The sequence below is a fragment of the Pteronotus mesoamericanus genome, unplaced genomic scaffold (genome assembly GCF_021234165.1).
Source record: "Pteronotus mesoamericanus isolate MK-2021 breed Mesoamerican mustached bat unplaced genomic scaffold, CSHL_Meso_final contig_20, whole genome shotgun sequence".
NCBI lineage: Eukaryota > Metazoa > Chordata > Mammalia > Chiroptera > Mormoopidae > Pteronotus > Pteronotus mesoamericanus.
The window spans coordinates 86,164,026-86,190,373 of NW_026555085.1; the positions used below are offsets into that span (position 1 = coordinate 86,164,026).

The 26,348-nt window shown below is 39.1% G+C and overlaps 1 protein-coding gene across 6 annotated transcripts in view; it reads right to left on the minus strand.

Annotated features, from left to right (window-relative positions):
- The window catches only part of REPS1 (RALBP1 associated Eps domain containing 1), a 71,439-nt gene extending 45,975 nt beyond the window's left edge, over positions 1-25,464 (minus strand). For 2 of the 6 annotated variants that reach the window (XM_054570037.1, XM_054570034.1), the window contains exon 1: positions 25,197-25,464. In XM_054570037.1, the coding sequence (XP_054426012.1) occupies positions 25,197-25,349 (153 nt within the window). In that variant the 5' untranslated portion in view covers positions 25,350-25,464. The remainder of the gene's footprint in view (positions 1-25,196) is intronic. The other 4 variants (XM_054570035.1, XM_054570033.1, XM_054570038.1 and 1 more) reach the window with 2 other exon arrangements.
- Between the last annotated feature and the right edge of the window lie 884 nt (positions 25,465-26,348).

Genomic DNA, 26,348 nt, shown 5'->3' on the forward strand with positions numbered 1-26,348 from the left:
GTGGGTCTAGCAGCCCGAGTAGACGGTGTGGGCTCCAAAAGGACTAAGCTTGCTTTCTCTCTCCCGCCCAAGGAACGTGCTCACCCAGTGCACTTGCACATTCTCTCTCCATAGCCATGTGGCCTTAGTAACCGCATGGCCAGCAGCCACACGGACTCTGCCATGGGAGCAGACGGGAACAAGCTAAGATACCTGGATGGGGACTGAGCCTGTGGGCTCCAAACCTTCTATATTAAGCTTTAATATGAAGCAAAAACTGACGTTGGCTTTTGTCTTGGCCTTGCTGAGGACTCAGGTGGACTTTAACCATGGCAGGACAGAGGGAAATGGGACATTGGAAACCCAGGGGACAGTTTTTATTTCCACACAAATAAACCATGCCACACCACAATCTTCTATCTGTTGGTCCTTGCAATGCTTTCCTCATTTTCCTGTGGAAGAGCCTAATTTCTACCAACAATAAAACCACACAGGATGATCTGATCATAAATTCCTAACCTGGCAGGTCATGGTGGGTAGTCACGCCCCAAGTCTACACCTTCCTTAGTAAAGGGTTAATTTTTGCCTCAGGAGCTTTGCGTCCACTGTTCCTGTGCATCTAGGTTAACATACCTTTGAAATACCAGAGTGATCTTTTCCAGACCCTCAGGACGTGTAACCACCTTCAGTGGGCTCCTCACTGCCATCTTGTTGCCTGTATACCATCCTTATTTACTGTAAATGTTAGATGTTAATTTTCTTGTACCCAGCAATATTTTGCTTTTTATTTCTTCCCAGAGATTTTCCCACTTTGCTTTCTCCTGTCTCCTTAACCTACCAAAGGATTTCATGTAACCATCCTTTGTTTTTCTCCTTTGATTCTAAATGTATAAAATAAACAGCAAAACTGCAATTCTCCAAAGCATTTTCTCAATCCATTGAGATTTTACTTCTCAGTGATTGTCATCTGGTTAGCTCAAATGAAGTTATAAAAATTCTTTACAGGTCTGAACATTTCTTCCATCAATAATATAAAATGCAGAACTATAAATCTCTCAGAAGATAACATGGGAGAAAACCTAGATTGCTTGGGGTATGGCAATGACCCTTTAGATAGATCAATAAACCCACAATTCATGAAAGAAAAAACTGATAATCTGAACTTCTGCACTATGAAAAATAAGGTCAAGGGAATAAGAAGTCATAGAATGGAAGAAAATATTTGTGAAAGACTTCATGATAAAGGACTATTAACCAAAGCATACAAAGAACTCTTAAAACTCAACATTATGAAAACTAACAAGTTAATCAAAATATGGGCCAAAGACCTTCACAGACACTTCACCAAAGATATACAGATGAAAATCAGAATATGAAAAGATGCTCCACATCATATGTGATCAGGGAAATGCAAATTAAAACAACAACAAGATGCCACTATGAACCTATTACAATGGCCAATATCCGGAACAGTGGTAACACCAAATGCTGGTGAGGGTGTGGAGCAACAAAAACTCTCATTTATTGCTAGTGGGAATACAAAATGGTGCAGCCAGTTTGGCAACTCCTTACAAAATTAAACCTACTCTTAACATATCATTCAGCAATCATGCTTGTAAAGGAGTTGAAAACTTATGTCCACACATAAAGTTTCATAGCAGCTTTATTCATAATTACCAAAACTTGGAAAACACCAAGATATCTTTCAATAGTTGTAAACAGATAAACTAGTACAGTCATGCAGTGGAATATTATTTAGAACTAACAAGAAATGAACTACCAAGTCATGAAAAGACAATGAGGTACCTTAAACACATATTACTAAGTGAAAGAATCCAATCTGAAAAAGCTACCTACGGTATGATTCCAATTATATGACATTCTGGAAAGAACAAAACTATGGCGACACTAAAAAAAAAAAAATCAGTAGGACAAGGCACAGAGAATCTTTAGAGCAATAAAAATACTCTGTGTGATATCACAATCATGGCTATGTGCCATTATACATTTGTCCAAACCCCAGTATGTGCAAGACAAAATGTGCACCTTACTGTAAACTATGGACTTTGGATGATTATGATGTATCAATGCAGGATCATCAGTTTTAGCAAATGTACCACTTTGGTGGAAGCTATGCCCGTATGGGGACAGGGATACATGGGAAATCTCTGTGCCCTCAGCTCAATTTTTCTCTGTATGTTAAACTGCTAAAGTCTATTTTAAAAAAGGGAGGATATGGGCTCATATTCTTAACTGAAGTTAACAGGGCAAGAAATAAGAGAATAGTTTAAACAGTAAGAAAGAAACTAAAAACAACAAAACGCGGCCAAGAGAGGAATAGAAGTAACTTAATGAAATCCTTATTTACCACAGCAGAATACTGTCTAAAATTGATAAACCCAGATAAAGTGAAATGGATTTTTTAAAAAAGTACAGAAGTTATCAAAGAAATAGCTGAAAAGGTTCAAGGTGTTTTCCATAAGAGATGCTAAGCATAGGAAAACGGAAAGGAGGAAAGGAAACTGTTGCTTTTTACATAAGCCCTTAAAATTTCTTTGATTTTTTAACCATGTGTAGATATTTTTATGAAAATCAAAAGCATATGCTTTAAAAAAATGTGTACTAAACATAGATTCATATATTTTCAATCACGTAGGTTTTATAAACAAATTATGTATTTAGGGCCTTTCAGAAAAAGTAGAATGTTCACCAAATAAAATAATGCTATTCAACAGTTTTTGTTTGGTTCTGCTCTTTCCAATAATTCATGACTTTTCCTTGCTGCCAGCCTTTCATGCCTTGCTCTGTCAGCAGCCTTTCCCGTTGTTGCCCTTCTGCCTTTTATGCTATAGTTCAGAAATAGAACCAACCTTTTAAAACTATATAAAATAAAAATAAATAGTTCTTTAAAAATATCTGGAAGAGTTCTCCAATAAGCAAAGTATTGGGTTGGTCAACAGTTTGATTTAGTCTTTTCCATTAGTTAAAAGGCACAGTTTTCATTTTCACCAATAACTTTATTGATTTGGATATTTTGGGTATGTTGGCTGTCTCCTGCTATTGGCTTCTAGTGGGTGGAGGCGAGGTGTGCTGCTAAATATCTTCCAATACATAAAACAGCTCCACAGCAAAGAATTACTTGGCCAAAATGTTAATAGTACCAAGAAACTTCCACGAACCACTTCTGACATGTTTCATCAGTCACAGCACCTTCTCCATACACTGCACAAACCTTTCTTTGCATTTCAGTTGTATTTTTACCTTTTTTGAAATAATAGAGCATAATATGCTGGAAATGTTGTGTATTTTCTTCCACCTTCAATATGAAAATGGCTGCACAAAAAATGCATCAGTTTTGATACTTTTCTTTAAATGCACACTGATATGACAGCTGTCACAATATAATTAACAAAATTGTTTTGAATGAAGTTAAAGATAACTAAGGACTACTAGAGCCATCCTACAGAACTAAATGAACTTTTTGGCCAACCCAATACCTAAGTAGCATTGTTTACTTCCAGGTACACAAAGGCAGCAGCGGTGGGGGGGGAGGGGCGCAGGCGGTTAACATTTATTGAACACTCAATGCTAAACGCAGTGCTAAAACTCCAGCTGGTCCCTTAGAATCCTTAAAAATAATGGGGCAGAACTGGTATTACTGTCATTATATAGAGGAAGAAAGACAATCAGACTGGTCAAATAACTAGGACGGAATATCCAACAAAGTGCACAGCTATAATTCAAATTTATGCCTTTAATCTCCTACCAAAACATGTTGCACATTGTTCTTTCCCCAGGACAATGTCCGCTTTCTCTATGCAAGGATCCTCAATAAATCCTAAGGCATGCCTCACAGTCCAGGGTACAGGGAGTGCTAACAACAATAAAGGCATATGGAAGTTATTTCTTATTTGAAGGAAGAAAACATCTACCTAAAATAGATGCCAAATTACGCATTTGGGCTTAAATACATGAACTGAATCACAAATACGAGAACTCAAAAACAAAACAAGAAACAAACAAAAACAAATGAGGGATACACTGAAACTATACATCATACTGAAATCACTCCAGCAAGCTGCCAATATCGCTCCAAAAGGAAATTTTATAAGTTTAAACTATAATAGATCTTCCCTTTATAGTCTTTATCAAGTTAAAAATGAGAGGACTCCACTATATTTGATTTTAATTGGCATTTTTCAGTTTAAGTGGGACTAGGTCAGTGGACATGTTGGCTATATTTTTCCGATGGCTTAAAAGCCGGGGTAGTTTGGGCTACCTATATGTACAACGCTGACTAGCTAGTCAGTGTAACGTTTATAGTTTCATTAACTTGTTAGACTAGTCTCTACACTTCTCTATGATTCATTAGCTTTACTAACATGGGAATACTTGTAATGGACAGGAATTACAAGAAAGCAGGGAACAAGAAAGTAGGGAACTGAGTACCTACTCTTAGGAAAGCTATTTACTTGTTACCTCACTTAATGCTCACAACAATCCTCTAATATTTGCTACCATTCTCCCCAGCTTGTAGGAAAGGAAACTGAGGCTAGTAAGTGGCAGAGCCACACTTCAAAGTCAGGTTAGTCTGAGCCCAAAGCCTCTCTGTTCCCAGCTGCCTCCAAGGCATAGGCTAAGCAGAACACTTAATAGTGACATGCTTATGGAACAGTAGTTCCAAAACGTACTCCGAAAAGTATCAGTCAAGTTAAAGGTTCTGTAGTCAAATATGTTGAAATATATCACTGTCCCCTTGGAGACATCACAGTGCATTTTTAGCCCATAAGCACTAAAAAAATCCACAGTCTAGAAATGAACCATTGTTTTGGTTTACTATCTATTAAAATGCTTCAGAACTAGGGGACCACAGATCAGATAGATGCTCTATACAACACATTTTGGGAATCAATGTTGTAGATTCTAGAATATGACTCAGCCATAAAAAAAAGAATGAAATCTTGCCCTGGCCAGGTGGCTCATCATCTTGTGCACCAAAGGGTTGTGGGTTTGATCCCCAGTCAGGGCATGTACTGGAGACAACTGATCAATGTTTCTCTCTCACGCTGATATTCCTCTCCCCGCCCCCCCCGCCCCGGCCCCCAAAAAATCACTAAATATATCCTCGGGTAAGGATTAAAAAAAAAAAAAGAATGAAATAGTGCGATCTGTAACAACATGGATGGACCCAGTGGTAATGTGCTGAGTGAAATAAGTCAAAGACAAATGCCATATGATTCCACTTATATGTGGAATCTAAAAACAAAACACACAAAATAAATGAACAAACAAAACAGAAACAAACTCATAGATACAAAGAACATTTTGATGACTGCCAGATGGGAGAGGGGTTGGGAGGGAATGTGAAAAAGGTGAAGAGATTAAGAAGCAGGAATTGGTAGTTACATAATAGTCCTGGGGATGCAAAGTGTAGCACAGGGAATACAGTCAATAATATCGTAATAGCTAAGTATGGTGTCAGGTGGGTACTAAGTTTCCTGGGGTGATCATAATCTACGCAAAAGTCTAATCACCAAGTTGTGCACTTGAAACGAATATAACATTGCACAGCAACTGTAATTAAAATATAAAATATTTAAAAAGTAATTTTTAAAAATAAAAACAAGAATACTCCTATTACATGTAACAAAATTTTGTAAAATACTATTTTCCAAAATTAAAAAAAAATAAGTGAGAAGAGTACATTATTTTATATATATGCTAATTTCCTTCATGTTCATCTTAGGAGAAGGTTCTCATACCTGCTTCTGTTTTTGATTTATTGGAATATGTTATTTTGTTTGAAGTGTAAGCAGACACTCCCACTTCACACAGACATGTTCTGGAGAACAGGGCTATTTAAATAGACTTTTCACATAATACTGATACTATTTTTTAACACCACAATAAAAGGTGAGTGGTAGTTGCTTAATGGCTAGTTGCAATATGGAATCTGAAACCACATCAATAATCTTTTTGACTCTCCTTACATTAACATTCGCTGGTATCTGGTGAACCACACTCTGCGTCAGTCATTTAGAAACTCTTGGGTTCATGGACTTATGCAGATCTTCCAAATGTTGACACATTTCATTTATAAACTATTTCAAAATCACATTGTTAATATCACCACTAATCTTACTGAAAAGTCATTAAATACTGGGAAGCGGTCAAGCCCTTTCCTGCAGATAAGTTTACCAAAATCCTAATTTTTGCCAGAAAGCTTGAATTTAATCATTAATAACAAGCAACAGTTGTTTTCCTTTAGGTGACAGGCATACTCTCTTCATTTTTTCTGTTCAACACATAAGAAGAAAAATGATGCACCATTTAAAAAAAATTTTTGTATAGTATAGCCACAACTCAATAAAGTAAGTACTTTTCCTCAAGACAATCTTCATACTTCAGTTATGCGGAAGTACTTTATGCATCCTTGCCATTTCATCACACAAAATACTAAAAAGACATGCTGAAGGGTTGATATTTAATAAAATTATTTTTTTCTACACATATAACATTCTTAAGTGAAACTGGCTTCTTTACAGCATAGCAGTAAAGAATACATTACTAATACAGTTTGGTGAACTGTATAGATTTGTGCTAAGGAACAGTAGTTTATCAGCAACTACTGTTGCATTATCAATGCAAATGTCATACAGAAAAAAAGAGGTGAATAACATCTTACTATTATTATGAAAATAATTTTGACCTCATAGACCAGGAGCCTATAGACCAAACTTTGAGAAATGCTACTATAGAGCACACCCTCTTATTCCACAGAATGAAATTAGAATACAGTGTTAGGAAGACCTCCTGCTTTGATGCTACTGCTATATATCCCCTACCCTAGAGCAGCTACTGAAAACGCAATGACTATAGGTGCAAGCAATATAAATTACTGAAGCTGGCCAGGTGGGGAACAAAGTGAACTAAGGAAAGCAGGTGTGCAGGGAGCAGCTGCTGTTCAGCTCTGGCTCACTGCTGCTTTAGAACATCTGCCAAATGATGCCATCCCCAGATTTTTCTAAAGCTGGAAATCTGCAGTTTTCTATAACATGTTCTCATTTTTAAATGCTACTATGGAATCAAAATCATTTTTTAAAAGAGGTTCAGACCAACTTAGAACACATGGACCATCTATCTACACGTTCTTTCCCAAAGGATGTTCTATAACTAAGACTAGAAAAATGCCAATAAAATAGTAAATGGCAAAAACTGCAATAATGTTCCTTCAGGTTCTCTAGCAAGCAGAGAAAAAAAAGGTGAGGCCAAGTTTCACGAAACAAATACACATACATAGGCATTATTATATATTAACCTGTCTTCATTACATAATGGTCCTAGAGGGTTTCAGCCATATGAAATTCTGGATGCCCAGAAAAAATTATTCTCATACCTTCAGTGATTCATTATATAATGGCTTTATATAAGATCTTGTTCTCTGGCAAAGTGATTCAAGGTACCAAGACAACTGAAGAGTAACCAAGGAAATTAATTAAAAGAAAATGCATCATCTCATCCTTCACTGGCGTGTCAGGTGTAGTCCTTACAAAGTCCCACAGTATAAATAAGACAAGAATTCTAAAACACCTCTTCCTCTTTTCCTTCAAAAAGTCAGTCATGTTCCTGCTTCAGGAACTTTGCACCTGCTATATCTTCAGTACATTTTCCCCTGAGATTATTTGCTTGGCTGCCTTCTTTGTCATTCAGGTCTCAGCTCAAGTGTCATGATCTCAGAGGCTTTCCTTGAGCACCCTACTAGTTTACTTATTTATTATAAACATTTACCAAAAGAATGAGACTCCAGCAAACAGGGAAAACCTCTTTTGTTCTTATATTCCCAGCACCAAAATGACTTGTTACACAGTATCAATGTTCGTTGGCTGAAAAAATTAATGAAATATTTTTTAATCGAGTTTGCTGTGGTCTCTTTCCACTCCTATACACAGGCCACCAGACTGTCAATCCTACTGCAAGGCTCCAAAATGTTTATTATATTTTAGAGAACAAACTTGTAAGTCTAGCACTGAAGACTCTCCATAACATAGCTCCAAACTTCCTTCCCTGTCTTACTGTGACCAATCTAGGCTTAAGCTCTCCTATCTCCATACTTTCACTTTTCTCTCTCACCATATTCCTCTCTAAACTATGTCTGTATATTAAAATTATGCTCTTCATTCATAACCCACCATTGGCACCTCTCCCTTCCCATAACATTTTCTATCCTTCCTACGCCATAAGCAAATGACTTTTTCTTTCTTTGTACTAGTAGTCCAGATTCTGCCATTTGAGTTACTTGGGTTATCTGTGCAATTAATGTTAACTACAACACATACTCCCTACACCCCGTTCCTCCACTAAGCTTCTTGGGGGCAGAGACTATGATTTAGTCATAATGGAATCCCCTACAATCCAGCATTGTACTTTGCACAAGGGAAGCACTTAGAACTGCTCCCCAATGGTGCTCACACTCTCCTGATTTACCAAATCCATTGTTAGTCTTCATTTGAATTAAATCTTTTTTACTTGAAAAGATCATTTTTACCATTTCTTTAAAAGTTAAATGTTTCCTCAATAAACATTGTTTGCTTTGTCCAGGTTCTTCGGATTATACATGATCCATACATATCGTGTTCACCACTGCAATACATTGTGGCAAGGAGAAAGGTCAAGGAAAAAAGTCAACGGCAAAGATAAGCACATACGCAGTCTGTCCGGAAAAAGTCTAGCCATTGTTAATATTAATGAGAATGGTTTGCACAACATCTATATAACCTGGCAGCCAAGGAGAGTGGACTGGAATGCACATGCGTGAACAAAGATGACTTCACTGTACTAGTCAGTGGGGGCAGTAGATGCCATTGAGTGAGCACGTGTACTGTGTGGCCATCCCATTCAAAATGACTGAGCAAGTAGAGCAAAGAATCTGCATCAAATTTTGCGTTAAACTTGAACATTCCTCCACAGACACTATTTGGATAATTCAGAAGGCTTGTGGGGACGATGCAATGAGTACAGCGCAAATGAAAGTATGGCACAAACGTTTCAGAGATGATTGAGAATCTTTTGAGAGTGATCCACGTTCTGGAACGTCTGCAACAAGCAGAACACCTGAGAATGTTGAACGTGTATGGGCTGCAATCAACAAAGAATAGTGACTGATAGTGTGAGATATGACTGACAGTGCGAGAACCAGAATCTGATCTGGGGATTCCAAAAATTACTGTGTCTGAGATTTTGACGCAGAATCTTAGCAGGAAATATGTTGTGGCAAAATCTGTTCCACAGCTTTGCTACCAGCACAGAATGAACATCATGCTGCAGTTGCTAATGACTTGATTCAAACCACTACCAAAGATCCAGATTTCCTCAAGAAGGTCGTAACTGGGGAGATGAATCACGGGAGAAGTATGTGAGGTCCCAAGGTGCCTACTCTGAAAGCGACTGAGGCATTGCTTTCCTATGTACAATATTTCTTTCATCTTCTTCAATAAATGTCTCTTTTTCATATTACATGGCTAGATACTTTCTGGAAAGACCTCATATATCAAAACCATTTCAGTATGACTTAATTTTCTTTCAAACACTGCTGTCAACACAAACTATGTAGACACACTAACCTCTAATATTTTGCTTTGTTACAAAAACAATTTAATTTAAATACTTAGCACAGTCCAACAAGCAAGTGGGTAATATCCATTACTGCATTCATGAAGCATGTTTGCATTCCTAAATTATTTTAACTATTAATGACCAACTCCACTGCCAAATTTCTTTACTAAACTCAGGTCTGAAGTGAAATGCAATTTTATCAACCCTTTCAAGATACTTAATTGTACTAGAGCAAATACTTCAACCCACTTGCACTACATTACGTTCTTACTCAAAACTTTTAATGCTTATTGGTTGGCTTACACAACTCAAAGGATCTTTGATTTCAAGCCTGCTTCCCAAGGCCACAATGCTTCTTTGCTTTCTCCAGCTATGATTTTATCTTAACTTTTACATAAATACATGGGCATTCTCTTGGTTCTTTCCTTTCTTTCAGTCATACCTTCATATCTCCACTTCACCTATCAACCACTGTCCTACCTCAGTTAAGGATGAGTTCTTCAAGTCTTTCTCCAACAGTATCCTTAGGTAAAATAAAAAAACTGTATACATCTTTATGTTGGCATATGACACACATTAATTTACAGACCACCTCAAAAATAAGTGTATAAAATCCATCATAACTACTAGAGCAAAATAGCAATATCAGATTTTCTTGAGCCCTTACTATCTGTATCAGACACCAAAGTATGTAACTACTGGATAAGAATTTTTCTATACTATAAGCAAGTAATTTGTAAGAGGTATATTTTTCAGTACAATAACTTTTCAGCAGAAGTTCAAATATATTATATGTATTTTTCCCCTTACTAATATTATCATAGAAATTTATCAAATGAACACACTACAAAGGTACAGATTACTGCTATCGGACCTAAAGGTAATTAAAGAGATTCCTCTTAGTAATATTTGACTCTTAATCCTTTAACTATAACTTTTACTTGCTTTGGGCAATGTACACTCCCACTGACAGTCTACTAATGATAAGAGTTGTATATATAGACCAATAAATATTTTATTGCTTGTAATCAGTATGTCATTAGTTATCTAAACAAATAAAACACTTCTGATAGTCTCAAAATGTTAAAGACTCTGATATGAAAAATGATAGGACTGCCAATAAAGTTTATTGGTAGTTCAAGTCCCAAATTCCCAATTGAAATAATTTTTTGTATTATCTATATTTTTTTAAAAAATTTTTAAAAAAGGACTGAAATACAGATTAAAGGTAAAGAGAAAAACAATAAAAATGCAACAGTGTTTTCAAAAATACCACAAACCATCTAAAACTTAACCTTAAAATAGTAGTATTTGTCTTTGGAAAATACTGGAGCATGGGGAGAGTCTAATAAAATAAATCTGGCCAGTAAACTATACTTAGGGTGACCGTAAAATTTACATCCAACCTGAGACATTTGCAAGAGTGAAAGGGAGCACCATTTATAGTTATGTCTGGACAAAAGGCATATATAAACTGGTACTGTCTCAAGCGAACCCACTAAACCAGTAAGATGCATAAAATAACATGAAAACTCAACATTTATAACATGTCTCCGTACAATATGCCACATTAAATATTAATTTTCGATCAAGGAGTACTATTTTTCAGGAACCAGTTACTAGTAATCAAACCCTTCTGTTTTCTTACTTGGAGGCCTAACTGACTATTCTAGAGCCTCAGCAACTCCTATTTAATCAAAAATTTTAAATAATAATAAAAGTTCAACATTTGAATCATGTGGGCCAGACATGATTCTAAGCACTTATAAACTAATTCATTTGGCCTTCATAATGAATTTTTTAACTGAATTGACTGGGGTGACACTGGTTAACAAAGTTATCCAGGTGTCAGATGCACAATTCTACAACACACCCTCTGTACACTGTGTGCTGTGTCACTGCCCAAGTCAAATCTCCGTCCATCACCGGTTATTCCCCCTTTACCCTCCTCCTCCTCCCCCTCCCCACATTATCCCTCCCCGCTCCGCCATCACCACACTGTTGCTCATAACAGAAATTTTTCTCCCTGAAAGACTGGGACCTTTATCCTACTTTTACAGACAAGAAAACTAAAGCACAGAGAAGTCAAGTGACCCACCCATAATCAAAGCAAGTGGGGAAGCTGAGGATGCCGTGCGTTTTTCCCTACTGCACTACGTCACCACTATTGCTCCGCTAGTGGGAGGACTTGGGAGCCCATGGTTTTTCATAAACACATCGAACAGAGTGAAGCTCTGAATTCTTTGCAGTCAGTGAGTAGAATCAGACTGGACAGCTTTAAGTACCTGTGATTTAATTTCTGGTTCATTTCTTTACCAGTGGTCAGGCAGCAGCAAACCCTGGCCTAGGAAATTTCTATCATTTGTGATAAAGAAAAACCCATTTATTCCACTGTTATGATGTTCTAATTTGTGCTCCCGACTACCATAGGTTATTACAGAGTGAGGATGATGACAATAATCATTATGATAATAGCTAACATAACTCTGTGTGCGTGTATATATATGTCAGGTACTGTTCCAAGCTCAATAACATTGTTAACTAAGACCATTCTAACAACCCTAAGAAGTAAGTACTGTATCACGCTGGTAAGCTTGCTCAAGGATACACAGCAAGTAACAGAACCTGGATTGAAACCCATGTTTTTAACAACTATTTTGTCTTCTAAAGGATCCTATTGCCCAGAGGTAAATTCATATAACTAGTATTATAAAAGAGTTCTATATTATCATAAAACAAGAGCTGTTAGTTTCTAATGTATGCCACAGAATCAAGTTTTGATAACTGCTTGCTATGTAAATATAGCTAACTTAGATAGCTCATTTCCTAAACAAAATGAAAAGGTTACAGTCTACATCTAAGATCTTTTATAGTGCAAATGTTATTTATCTGAATGCAAATTTCATTTAAGTCTATTACATATGATACATATAATCATACAACAAACTACCTTCTGAAAACTATTTCTGCCAAAGTACCAGACACAGATTATTAACAATGTGCCCCCTTTAAAAAAAAAAAAAGACACAGATGTATGTCTAAATATGAATTGTTATGTTGAACAAAAATATAAGGAGTTATATTAATTGTGCTGGGGAATTACTTGGGAACAATAAAGTTATGTGCTTAAACCTTGTCCTATAAATCTAGCTCCAAAGGATCAAGATCTGGTGTGAAATTCAAAAATCAGTATTTTTATTCTATGAGTGTTTTATGATGGTTTTTATTAAATACTTGACAATAAAAAATTTTCTGTATTCTAGTTTGTTATTGTCTTAGGCTCAATTTTCCCCTTTGTAGAAAGAGTTCCAACTTAACTACTGAAAAAAATAGGGAAGTAATTTGGCTTACCATATTTGTTTTATAAACAACATTTTAAGAACATAACTAACAATAACAATAGTAATAGCTAATAGCTAACAGCTATATACCACTACTGCCAAGTACCAGGGACTATTCCAGGTATTTTATGCACTTAGTCCTCAAAACAATCCTATGAGGCCGGTGTCCTATTATTCACAATATGCAGATAAACTAACGCCCAGAGAAACTAAGGACCAGAGCAGCTAAGTACATGCATGAAGGTAAGAAGTCCTTAGAATTAAACTGCATCTTTAAAATTCTATCAGAGATATTTTTGTTGACTAAATGAGGAAAGAAACAAACAAACAAAAAAAACAAAATTGATGATGATGAAAAACTACCATTTAGAGAGTGGTATACTAGTACTTATTTAAGACAATCCTCAAACCACCCTTGAAAGCAGGCATTGTTATATTGATTTCACAAATCAAAATAGGGAGGCAAAGAGAAAGTTCTTGTCCAAGGTCAGACACTAGAAATCAGCAGAGCCAAAATGAGCCCAGCTTTGTGAAACTCCAAAGCCTGGCTTTTTCCATCATGCCAGTATTTCTCAAACTTCAGACACTAGCATATCACCTTCACAAATTCTGCCAAGTCCGTGAGTCACCTGTACCACTATGGTCTTAGTATTTCTTCTTTAGATTAAGACTTTTTAAAAAGTTAATTAAATCTATTTTAAAAGGAACTTGTATTACAATATAAATGGAAAATATGTATCACTTGAAATAAAAGATAACAAAAAGTAATAAATTCAATGAAAACAAAACTATTTAATTTTTTTTAATTTTGTTTATTTTTAGAGAGAAGGGAATGGAGGGAGAAAGAGAGGAAGAGAAACACTGATCATTTGCCTTTCCCATGCCCCGAACCGCGGCTCTGACTCCCACAACTCAGGCATGTGCCCTGACTGGGACTCACACCAGCGACCCTTGGGTCTGTGGACAATGCCCAACGCACTGAGCCACACCAAGCATGGCAAACTGTTACTCAATTTTCACTGTCTGCAAAATAGGCTTGTGACTACATCAAGGCCTACTAATTCTTTATTAGAAGAGTAACCTATGTTGGAAAGATGTTAAAAACTTACAATTACCACACTTAAGAACTTAGAAGCACCCAACTCTCCTTCATCAGGTTTGCAGACCAATTGAAAAGGGAACAGCGTTCTCAACTATGCGTTCACACCTTGTTGGGTGTGTATCCCGTACTTTGGGAAACAAATCATGCTGCTGCTCCACTGCCTCCCCTTAATTCAAGTATGCAGCCACGTCTGCAGCCTTTCTTGTGCTCACCACGTTTTTGAGACTGCTTTAGCACAAAAAGGAGGCAGAATGGTTATTAAAATCTGTAGCATTATAGAAAGGCCTCATCAAAATGTTCTTCTCTTAAGAACTCACATCCCCTGTTCTCAAGGAACTTCTACCCTAGGAGTAAAAAAACCATACAACTGAAATAGCTAAGCTATGATATAAGACTATAATCTTACATGTCAAAATGCTTGGTGTCTTGCCTGAACACAAATTGTCCCATCAGATGGAGCTGGATTTGAATCCAAGCTCATGTCAAACATCTAATATCTGGAGCCAGGGTTCTTAGCTGTAAATCAGAAATAGGACCTATTCTTTAAGTTTAAAATTAAACATATCTAAAATTGCTCAATTCGTGACCCATAACAGGTGCTATATGATTAGCACTTGGTACTGTAAGAGTTAAAGAGAGGTTATTATGGGTTCAAAATATTTATGAGGGAAGAAAAGTCTGATATGGACTTAAGAATGGACAGGTTAAGTCCAAACAAGATGGCCATATTGGGGGTGGAGGGTTGGGGCTGGCACCAACAGATCAAAACATGGATTGCAGTGAGGACTAGGGATCACACTGGACAAAGCTAAGGTAGTAAGGGCTCTAAACGCCAGAGCACTCTTTACTGAGAATTTCTGAGGAGTGGCATATAATTTTTTAGAAACTTACTTCTCGGTTCTTTAGCAATTATAGAAAAGCCAGTTAAGATTTAGGGAGCAACTGCAGTAGTTTAACAACGAGGTGATCAGGGCTTGGATAAGTAGTGTAAAGGATAAAAAAGGATGATTAGCTGAGATGTTTCAAAGAAAGAAAACCTCATAGGCTGTATACATAAGGAAAGGAGTTAAAGCTGACTGAACAAGAGATGCAGTGGGAAGACAGAATGCTAAAGACACATGATAACATATAATTTAGCATCATGGTGAACAAAAAGAAGAGATACTATCCACCAAGAGGTTAGTGTCAATTGCAAGGGAAGTGGTAAAACAGATTAAGACCTAAGAAAAAGGTTACTAGATTTGCTGACTAGGATAAAAGTGAACTTTCAGAATATCTTTTTTAAAGGCAGGTTGGGGGAAGGGTAATGACAGAGTTAGATTACTAGTGCTTAGGGAGGGTACAGGCAGCAGAGAAGAAATCTGGGTCATTTGTTATTTGGCAATAAAAGGAAGAAGAAAAATAGGAAGACGGCAACTGGGTAGACAGGGTCAAATGAACAACACAGGAAACAAAAAAGGAACACTATGCAGAAAATAACCATGATACAATACAATTAGTAACTATGACAATTCTGTTTTTGCTATTTGTTAGGTGCCAAGTGAGAAACACTAAGTTTGCACTGGTTTCAGAATGAAGTCTTGGGGGAATTGGCAGAAATACGATTAGGGAAGTAAAAGATTTCTATCTCTAAGGGTTCAAAACTGTGAATAGTAGAAAATCTAACCATAAGCTCCTTTCCTTTGGTTTTTGAATACTTAGCTTTTTGAAGGCAGGCACAGAATATAGTAGGCTCTTAGAATTCAAAGGTTTAACATCTGCAGTTTTCACTATTATGTGAGATTTCTATGGACCATGACAAGTAGTACAATTTGTAACTCTGACAAGTCACAAGTATCAATGGCCTTTGCTGGGGAATGTGCTATCCCCATGTGATACCACTGTGAATGTGCCTAGCACCCTCATCTCTACACGGACTTGTGGTCTTCCACTTTCAACCAGGTACACTGGAAGTTGACAGACGCTGTGCTTTATTACATTTTATAAAAGAATGTATACTGCCACAGTGCCAAGATATGCAGATTCTACCATAATTTATTACTTTAGTTGCCAATAAATTTCTAGTTTTATTTTTAAACTTACAACCACTCTTCTATAAAATAACAACAACCACCAAAAAAAGGGTTCTAAAAGGGAAGGAGGAGGAACTAATAATGTTGGTTAGCAAAGCAGTAAAGTGAGAGAGCTCAGAATATTTTTTCCTGTTCTTGCCACCTCCTTATTGTCTCTTCTCAGGCCCAGGACGTTGACTTGGGGTGGGGAGAGAGTGCCTGAAGTGTTAGCACTGCAGCATCCAAGGCTGTGAGCTTCACCACTCCCTTTTACTTCCCTGGCTGAGGAGCCCAGTACTGTCTTAATCCGTCATCCCAATTGCATCTCCAAATGCAGAGCAACAGCAGCGCTAAGCAAGTGGCTTGCCCGAAAAGGCTGACTATTTTCTAAACATCTACTATGCACTTTTGCTGCTCTAGACATGAGGTCATGAAATAAAACAAACCTGAATTTCATTCAGTTTGCTTAAAATATTGTTGGGATGTAAAAATATTGGAAAAGCAGCTAAGAAGTGACATGAATGAACAAGAAGCAATACACAGTGCAAAACACATACAAAAGGATGGGCAAGTGAAAGCCTCAGAGTGAGGGTGAGGTTGTTCAAATTACATTTCCAAAGCTTACAAAAGCTAAGTCACACTGCGAAAAAGGAGGAGGGCAGAGGCATGGGAGCTGGGGGAGGGTACTGCAGATGAGAAAAGTAGCACGAAGAAAGGAAACTGATAAAGAGCAAGTTAACTGTGAGAAACAGAAAACAGATTTGCTGAGTTGGAACACAAAGTCCATGTTAGGAGAATAACAAGAAACAAGACTGTGAGACGTGAGGGTGAATTGGTAGGTAACTTTAAAGGCGGAGTTGGCATGACCACACAGATTTGATATGCTTTCCCTATTATCATGGATTTTATAAGAATACTATGCTTTCCCTAAGAAACCACTGACCTGCTCCCTTATTTAAATTAGTTGCCTACCACTATCTGTTCATTGTCAAGTTCAAGAACAGGAAATTATACTTCTGAAAGGCAGAGAAATTTGTGAGTTTACTACTAAAGTAAACCATAATGTCTTCAAAAAATTTAAGAGAATAGCCTTAAGATATACTACCTTAAAGAAAAGTTATTAATATACATGCTCACTATATTTGATTAGAATTACACGAACAACTTCAAAGTATTCGCTAACATACTCACAGTCTAATTGAAAGATCTATACAATCTTGTCTCAGAGGTTCCACATTGTTCAAAAAGGCTCATTCACTGGCATTTGGAATTTTTTAAGTGGTATGATAAAATGAAGAGGCTAGGCTAGGACTCTTCAATGTACTCATGAGAAGTGAAGTCCTGAAGTGCCAAATTAACCAGTCCAATATGTTTTGGGTGCCTATTATGAACAGAGTGATATGAAGGAAAGAAGCAAGGACAAGCTAACACTTCAAGCTGCTTGCTACCTATCAAGAAAAACATACACACCTGAACAGGAGGTTAAAAGAACAAGATATAAATGCGTGTAAGCAGAGAGAACAGTGTGGGAATGGTACAGAAGGGTTATCTGGTTGAGATGATCAGGGAAAAGTTCCAAGAAAAAGTAAGATATTAAACAAAACAAAACAGAGATGGTATTTTATAGTTTCTGAATTATTATTTCAAATACCTTCCTAATTCCATGAAAGACGATACAATCTTACAGGGATGTTTCTTGATAATTCACATTATTTAGATAAGTATTACGCCTGGTATAAAAATTATGAAGGAAACTAAAGGATTATAAAAAAATGAGTTAGTTTACAAATATCTCAATATAGAAAAGAAACTCATCATGAGAGCAACCAAACCATCTGTACTCTTGTGTCTGGCTTCTTATGTTTTTTACATTCATCTTTGCTGTATAGCATTTATTAGTAATCTGTAGCTTTTTATTACAGAGCAGTATTCCATTGTATAGTTAGATATACCATGTTGTTTATCCATTTGCCATATGATGGACACTTTGATTGCTTTTCAATTTCTAACTATTGTGAATAATGGTGCTAACAGGCATTTACACTTCTTTGTGTGCACAATTTCATTTCCCTTGGGTAGATTCTAAGAGTGGAATTGCTGGTTCATATGGTATGCACACAAGTATATACAACAGGTCTAAGTCCATTTTTTAAAACATAAAGCTATCTGATTGTCCCAACACTATTTGTTGAAACTATCCTTTCCCATTTGAACTATCATGGCACTTTTTTAAAAACCAAATGATCATAAATGTAAGGTGTTCATGTCTGGATTCTCAATTCTGTTCCACTGAGCTGCATGCTTATCCTTAAGCCAATCACAAGTTCTTTTTTTTTTTTTAAATAACTTACTTTTTAAAAAACCTTCTCCCAAGGATATGTTTTTTTATTTTAGAGAGAGGAAGGAGAGAGAAGGAAACATTATTGTGAGAGAGAAACATCCATTGGTTGTATGTGCCCCAAATGAGAATCAAACTGGCAACCTAGGTATGTGCCCTGACCGGGAATTGAACCCGTGGCCTTTTCATGTATGGGACAATGCCCCAACTGAGACACCCAGCCAGGGCCAATCACATGTTCTTGATTATAGATTATAGCAAAATGTTTAAATCAGCTAGGTTAAGTCTCCTATTTTGTTTGTTTTTAAAGTTGTTTTGGCTACTGTAGGTCCTTTGCATTGCCTTATAAATTTTCAGATCAGCTTGACAATTTCTTCAAAAGTCTACAGGGATTTTGTTGAATCTGTAATCAAGTTGGGTAGAACTGTTAGTTTATTATTCAATCTTCCAATCTATGAACACCTACTATCTCTCCATTTATTTAAATCTTCTTCAATTTCTCTCAGAAGTATTTGTAGTACAAACACCTTAGTGCTTCTTTTGTTAAATTTATTCCTGAGTATTTTATTCCTTTTGATGTCACTGTGAATAGGTTTTTTTCTTACTTTCATATTCAGGTTATTTCTTACGACTGAACTGTGTTAATCTTGCCTCTGTTTGTAGAAAAAGTAGAGGACATTATGCTAGAATATCCTAACTTCCCTCCACCAAATCTATATACTATTTGCCTCGATATGTATGTTCTTACTTCTTCCCTCCTTATAAAATCTCCCCCCAAAATATACAAAAATAAATTCCAGTATCAAAAATCATTAAGTAACTAATTTCAAGTCCGTGCACTACTTTCTTAATGTTGTGTTTAGAGTGGCCATCCCCTACAGTCTTGTTTGAGAATCGAAGCCAGTCATTTCATGTGGTGAGAACTAACACCCAGAAAACACACATGATTTGTTCAAGGTCACAAAGCTGGCTGAAGACAGGCCTGGAGCTTGCCTCCCACTTCAGTGCTCCTTATACCAACCTCTCCTGCTCCTTTATAGCTCCATCAAAATGCTTAGCATGAATTTCCAAAGTTAAAAGGCTAACTGTGGGAAATAGGTTAAGGACCAAAAAAAGACCAAAACACACAATATAAGAAAGAGAAAAGTTTTTAAAGTACCTATAACACTACAGAAAGTCACTGAGATTTTTTCACAATGTAGAGGTATGAAGGGGAGAAGCCACAAAATCCAGGAATTTATTTATAAAAAATTGTGTATTTATTCTTACATGCTTAAACTTCGGTCACCTTCAAAGGACTCTCCATTTGATGCAATACACCTATCAAGATGTTTTTTTCCACTGCTCCAAACAGTTTTTTAACTCATCAATTTTGATGCCTTTTAGTGCTTCTGCTGTTTTTTGTTTCACCTCTTCCACATTGGTAAAACATTGCCCTTTGAGGTCTTTTTCATCCAGCAAACAAAATAAGTCACTCATGGCCAGATCAGAATAGGAAGGGTGGGGCATGGCCGTCATGCCGTTTTTGGTCAAAAACTGCTGAAAACTCAGTGCAGTGTGGGCACGTGTGCTCATAAATCACCCATCATGAAATGGGAAAACACACTGAAAGGGTCTTCAAAAAAATTCACTGAAGCCGAACACAGCCTCTCACAACAAGGCCAGTTGGTACGTGGTACAGATACGTGTCTAGATCACGCACCTAGTGGGGGAAGTCAGTACTATAAAGGGCCTGTCCCCCAGAAGATAATCCTGGGGTTTCTTTGGGTCCCCTCCTGTATGTTTTTCAATTGTGTGTAAGAAAGTGTCTAAGGCAAGATTATTTTTGTACTTTCTTGCAACTATTTTAGTGATTCAGAAATTACAAAGGAAAATCATCACTATTCCAGAGGAACAAACCTGACATTTATTTGTGTTAAGTTTATAATTTTCAGTGCATAATGAGGCTATTTCCCTATTTTAATCCTATCACTAATGAGTAGTTCTTACAATTGAGCAAATTTTGAGAGAAAGACAAAATGGTTTGTTTCATTGTCACTTTTCCCCCATTAAGTTAATGAATTATTCAAATATTCTACCAAGATGTCGCTCAACACAAATAATCTAAGACTTTTTCAGCCTCATTAATAGAGTACATTGCTTATAACCGTCAATAAAGGAACAGTTAGTACTAGAAACTTTTGTCAAGTTATTATGCATTCAAAATCTGTATGACATTTTAAAAACATTTCCCAACATGGAGGTTTTAAATAAAGGCTAAGAAAACATAGTGTGGTAAATAGTATATCTTCCCTAATCTTTAAAAAATAAAGTAAATTACTTCTGGAAAAAATTATTTTTAAGACACTGAATATTTTCTTGCAGAGCAGACAGCAGAATTCCTTATAAGTAGATCTTATGAGACAAGATTTTTCTCCCCCTCGTCCTGTTCCTTTGTGGTGTGGAGCATAATCTTCTCAAGTGTTAGCTAATTGCTTTGCGTGTTGCCACACTGTCTCCAAACTGCCCCCCCCCAGACTCAAAACAGGTTTTACTCTGCGATTTCAAAACCAGTGTAATTAATGAACATACCTTCAGACGTGTGACAGTTGTAGTAATGTAAAATTGTGTCTGTGTGCCCAGGATGCCAACTACAAGAACCTTCCTAGTAAGTGGCTGTGTTTCAAGACATCATCATACATAAAACTATTTACTATATGAAGGAGAAAATCCATATACATATAACTTGGAAGAGAGACTCTATTCACCAACAAGTTATTTAATTTCTCTGCCTATCAAGTTCTTAGTTAATATCCACTTCAGAGTTGTTACAAGGATCAAATGAATTCCTCCATGAAAATTATTTGCCTGGTAAAAAGAACATAATAAGCACTCAATAAATGCCAGCTCCTTCCTCCTTCAGTTACAGGCCCCTATTCTTTGTTCCTAGACTTATTCCCCCAGGATGACTCAGCCACCTCATGCTTTTATTAACAAATGCTGAAAACTACTACACCAATCAAAGCCTTGATGTGCAGATGCGTGCCCAGTGTGAGAAGCTATCGGTCCCCTGCCCGCCCCCCCAGACAATTCGGTGATAAAAGAGAAAGAAGTGACCCCAAACACCTGATGTTCACTGTAAGAACCAGCACTGAGGTGGACAAAACTACCCCCTACCTCCTGCCGCCCGTTTCCAACCATCTCCTGGAGATTTGCACTGCTCTCTCAAAATGCCTGAAATCAAAGTCATCATTATCTCTTTAAAAACGAGGCCCTCTTCCAGGTCCTTTTCTAACTGTGAGTGGGGTCCAACAGAAAATAACCATTGCCCCATTCTTTTGTCATCTAAACATCATCTAAATAGCACCAAGTCTACCTGCATAATCTCTACTGTACCTCTAGCCTCATTTTCTGCCCCTCTGCCACCACGAGTCCAGGTTAGATTTTCTCACTCTCGGCATTATTGATATTTTGGGCCAGGTAATTCTTTGCTGTGGGGGGTTGTTCTGCGCATTGTAGAATGTTTAGCAGCATCTCTCACCTTTTTTCCACCAGATGCCAGTATAACTGCTACCTCTCCCCAGTTATGACAACCAAAACTGTCTTCAGACAGTGCCAAATGCCCCCCAGAGGACAAAGTAATTGCCCTCACCAATGCCTTTCCTCCTCCTACATTTGAGTACCTAGGCCCAGTTCCTCATCCTCACCATTTCACATATGTGCTTAGAGAATCAGTCCCCAAATTCATCACCAGTTTCTTCCCTCTAACCCTGTTCCATTGATCTCCTAAGATTTCCTAAAGCCATGACCAGTGTGGCTCAGTTGGTTGGGTGTTGCCCCACAAAGAGAAAGGCCACATGTTCAATTCCCAGTCAGGGCATATGCCTGGGTTGGAGGTTTGGTCCCTGGTCAGGGCATGTACATGAGGCAGCCAATTGATGTTTCTCTCTTACATCAAAGTTTCTCGCCCTCTCACCCCCTCTCTCTAAAAAGAAAGAAATAAAATCTCTAAAAACGAAAAGACTTCCTAAAGTACCACTTTTATGAGTCATTTCTCTTACATCTACAACTCTGTTACCTTCACAATTAGTTCAAAGCTCTCCACCTGGCCTTGATAATCTGGCCTCAATTAAACATTATCCCACAAAGCACTTCACATGGTGAGTACCCAGCAGCCCTTCAACAACACAGACCTGTTTGTTCACCCAGCCCCTCCTTTTCTATTCTACTGCAGTCGCTCGGGTTTGGACGCCCATTACCTCGCATCCATTCCAGACCACTGTGTGAGTCTTCCCCCAGCCTCTACTCTCCCCCTCACCCAAAGGGGAAATGATCAGTGAATCTCCACTGCCTGCTGAAATATGGAATCTTCCATCTTTTCTTTAGAGTCTTTCCTAGTATGGTCCAACGCTATGTTCCGTCACCCTGACAGCACACCCTGCCTTTGGCACAGGCTATCTGCTAGTCCTTGGAAAGCCTTTCCGCCCACGGTCACGTTTTCTCCCTGCCTGGCAGTCCTCTTAATCGCACTGCCCTCTCTCCACGCTAATTTGAAGTCCATCTGAACTAAGGAGCCTTTCCCGATCCTACTCCTTTGTACCTTTCCTGCGGGATTCGCATTCTGCTTTATGTTACACATGTGTATTGCTGTGGTTTACAAGGTCCCTGAGAGCTTCTTACTCTTTTGATAATGTGCAATGCCTAGCCCCCTGCTAGGTGGAGAACTCAACATTACATGTGAGTTTCCCCAAATGCTTCCCACTGAGAAAGCAAAGGGCAGTATTTTCAGACAATCTCAAACTTCCTTAAGTGAAGTAAGTCCACATTCTCTCCCCTTAGCCTCACATTTTATGTCTTAAGCCAATTTTTAAGTAAACTGCTTTTAAGATACCCAGAATGCTGTTTAGTATAAATTAAGAGTTATGCTTTAAGGAGTATCCTATAGCTTCCAACTTGTAACTGAATCCTGAGTATTTATGCTATTTAAGTTCTCTCTTTACACAAACAGGCAATAGAAATTTATTTTTCAATGTTAATAAAATTAAGCAAAACATGAAAGTAACTGGACTAGGTTAAACATTTCAAGAAAAGGTTAATTAATGTTATTTGTCTATCCTAAATAATACCTTCACAGTCCTAAAAAATGAGTCAGTTTATTTCAGTTCTTCCACCCCAAAGACATAAACCAAAAGAGAACATGGAAGATCCTAAATGACCTGAAGGTATGTTTTGTTATTTCTACAAAAAGACCGTGTTCTGACCAGACGAAAACCATATGAAGACAGTATTCTTGAGCAGGGTCAGCAAACTACAGGTCCAGGTTTGCATGTCCCTGAGCTAAGAACGGTTTTTACATTTTTAAAGGGTTGTAAAAAACAAAGAAGAATATGTGACAGAGATTGTGGCAGGAAAAGCCTAAAACCCTTTTCCTTGTTCAGCAGCATGAATTTGAGCCTCCTAATTGCTGATATATAAAATACCCAATTTTCCTTCCAAGGTTTTTAAAAAGCAATGTAAAACATACAAGATTGTGTTAAAAACAAACAAAAAACAAACAAACAAACAAACAAGTACTCAAATCAACTTAGTCATAGTTACTGCACAGGTAGCTTCTCAAACAGGGGCCTGTGTGGATTTTTATACTTCCCATAATTTTTGTTAGAAAGAACTTGACTCTCATTCTAGAAATGGGCACACGTATGTTGAAGAGTGAAGGTACCTGACCCAAAGTCACAGAGTTAGTTAACAGAGTGGGGTCAAAGAGCCAGGACTCAAAACTCTTGACTTCGTGCTCTCTGCAGTCCACTGCATCACAACTATGCACTTGGCTGTAAGTTTTGGAGATCTGGATCACTAGCGTCAATCATTGTAAAGATAAAAGCTTAAGACCTGCCCCTGATAGGCTATTTAGACAGCTATGAATCATTAAACAGGAACATTAATGCCCACCACATACATTAGATAAGAACTTCTAGGAAAACGGATGTAACAGAAAGCTTAAAACTTACTCTGCCTGCACCTCTAGCGCCACAGATTGAGGCAAAAAGGCACGTCTGACCTCCACTGCCCAGCACTTACCTCCCAACCCCAATCCACGACTTGCACCAAATGTTACTGAATGCCAATCGAAAAGCTGTCCCATTTACATCACTCACAAGTTCTACGGTTAACTATAAGCTCTTTTCAGATCTTCTTGAGAACTACTAGTTAGAAGTTCAAATTTTTTAATTTCCCTAAGAATTTAGCTTCCTTAGAAAAAGTGCTTCTTCGATTTCTAAATCTATAAAACCCGCTTCATCGCGTCTGCTCGGTTTATTCCGGAATCTAAAAACACTTTACCTATACTAATGACTTCACTGCTGTACAGGAACCGAAAGACTATGTATACACCAAGACTAGGATTCAAAGACATGGTCGCAATCCAAGACCCTTCATCTGAAGTTGCTCTTCCAGGGTTGAAAATCAGATTCCGAGGGACAAGCGAGAGATACAGGTCTTGGGCTCTTCAGAAAGAATACACAGCCCTCCGCCCCACCGTGTCTAGGCAGGACTTTTGTCCTCTACGAGCGACCCCTTCCCCCTCGACCGCGGCGCGGGTGCGGGCGGCCCGGGCACCTGCGGCCCCTGCCGAGGGCGGTGGAGCCAGGGGGAACCGGCCCACCGCAGGCCCTTATGGAAACGGCGCCCACTCCCACCCCTCGGGCTGACCGCCAGAGGCCCGAGCGGCCGGGTTAAACACCCCTCAGTGGCCGGCAGACCTCGAACGCAGCCGGAGACGAGGGCGGCGACGTTACCTGGAGGACCACGTCGTTGGGCAGCTGTGCGGCCCGGAACAGCTCCAGCACCCGCCCGTTGGCCGCCACCTTCTTGGTGCTCTCGATGTCGCAGTAGGAGAAGAGATCCGAGTAGTATTTCTGCTCCGCATCGCTCAGCGTTAAGCCTTCCATCTTCGCCTCCGGCTCACCGACGCCCCACCCCGCATGCAACACCCGGGGCCCGCCCCACGACCCCGGGACAGCGGGAGCTGCGCGTGGCCCGGCTTTCCCCTCGCCCCGAAGCCCCCGGGAGTCCCAGTCCCGACCTCACGCGCGCGCGTTGCACCCGAGCAACAGGGCCCGGAGGTCGTGAGGAGGGGGCCCGGCTGGGCTCGGCGCGCCGCCGCCTGCGAGGGCCCGCGCAGTCCCGGGCTTGGCGCGGCGCGCGGCTCCGGCTCGGTGGCCGCGGGGAAGGAGGCGGGGGCCGCGGCGGCGCGAGACACTGGCGGACTCCGCCACCGCCCCCGCTGCAGGTTCGAGACTCCCCGGCTCTCCGCCGCTTCCCCCTAGACTTTCCGCCTCGGTTTCCCCTTCCGTCCACGCCCCCGGGGCGGCAGCACTTCCCGGAAAGTTGTGGGGCTTCGAGTCTAAAGTTTCGGGGTCTCTGGACTGAGCGCGGCCGCCGCTCCGCCTCTCTCCGCCGCCATTTACTGTGCCCCGGCCCGGCCCCCGACGCGCCCGCACCAACACTGACAGCGGCCGCGCTCCAGACCCGGATGTGAGGACGAGAGGAGAGAGCGCGAGAGGGAGAGAGAAACACCCACCGGGCTGGCTCGGCCGCTCCCGGGAGAGGGGGCCGCAGCGCCCCCTGGTGGTCGGAGCCCTGCAGCCGGTGGCCGACCAGCCAGCTCCGCTGGACGAGCTGGGACCCCAAGGAAGCCAGGACAAGGGGGCAATGGCCTGCGGCTCATTGAGGTCCAAAGAACTTGGAGATCCGGGCTGCCGTTGATATTGTTTCGAAGCTTCTGGCACTAAGCGTTGAATAAACATTTGATTGAAAGGAAACAATGTTCAGGTATTGTATCCCTTCGTACCTTTTTGATGTCAGAAGTTTCTGAGAATAAATTCAGCGTTTCTGTGCGCTCCGAAGGGCTTTGAATACCAAGTCCCTTTGGGAACTCTCCTTAAACA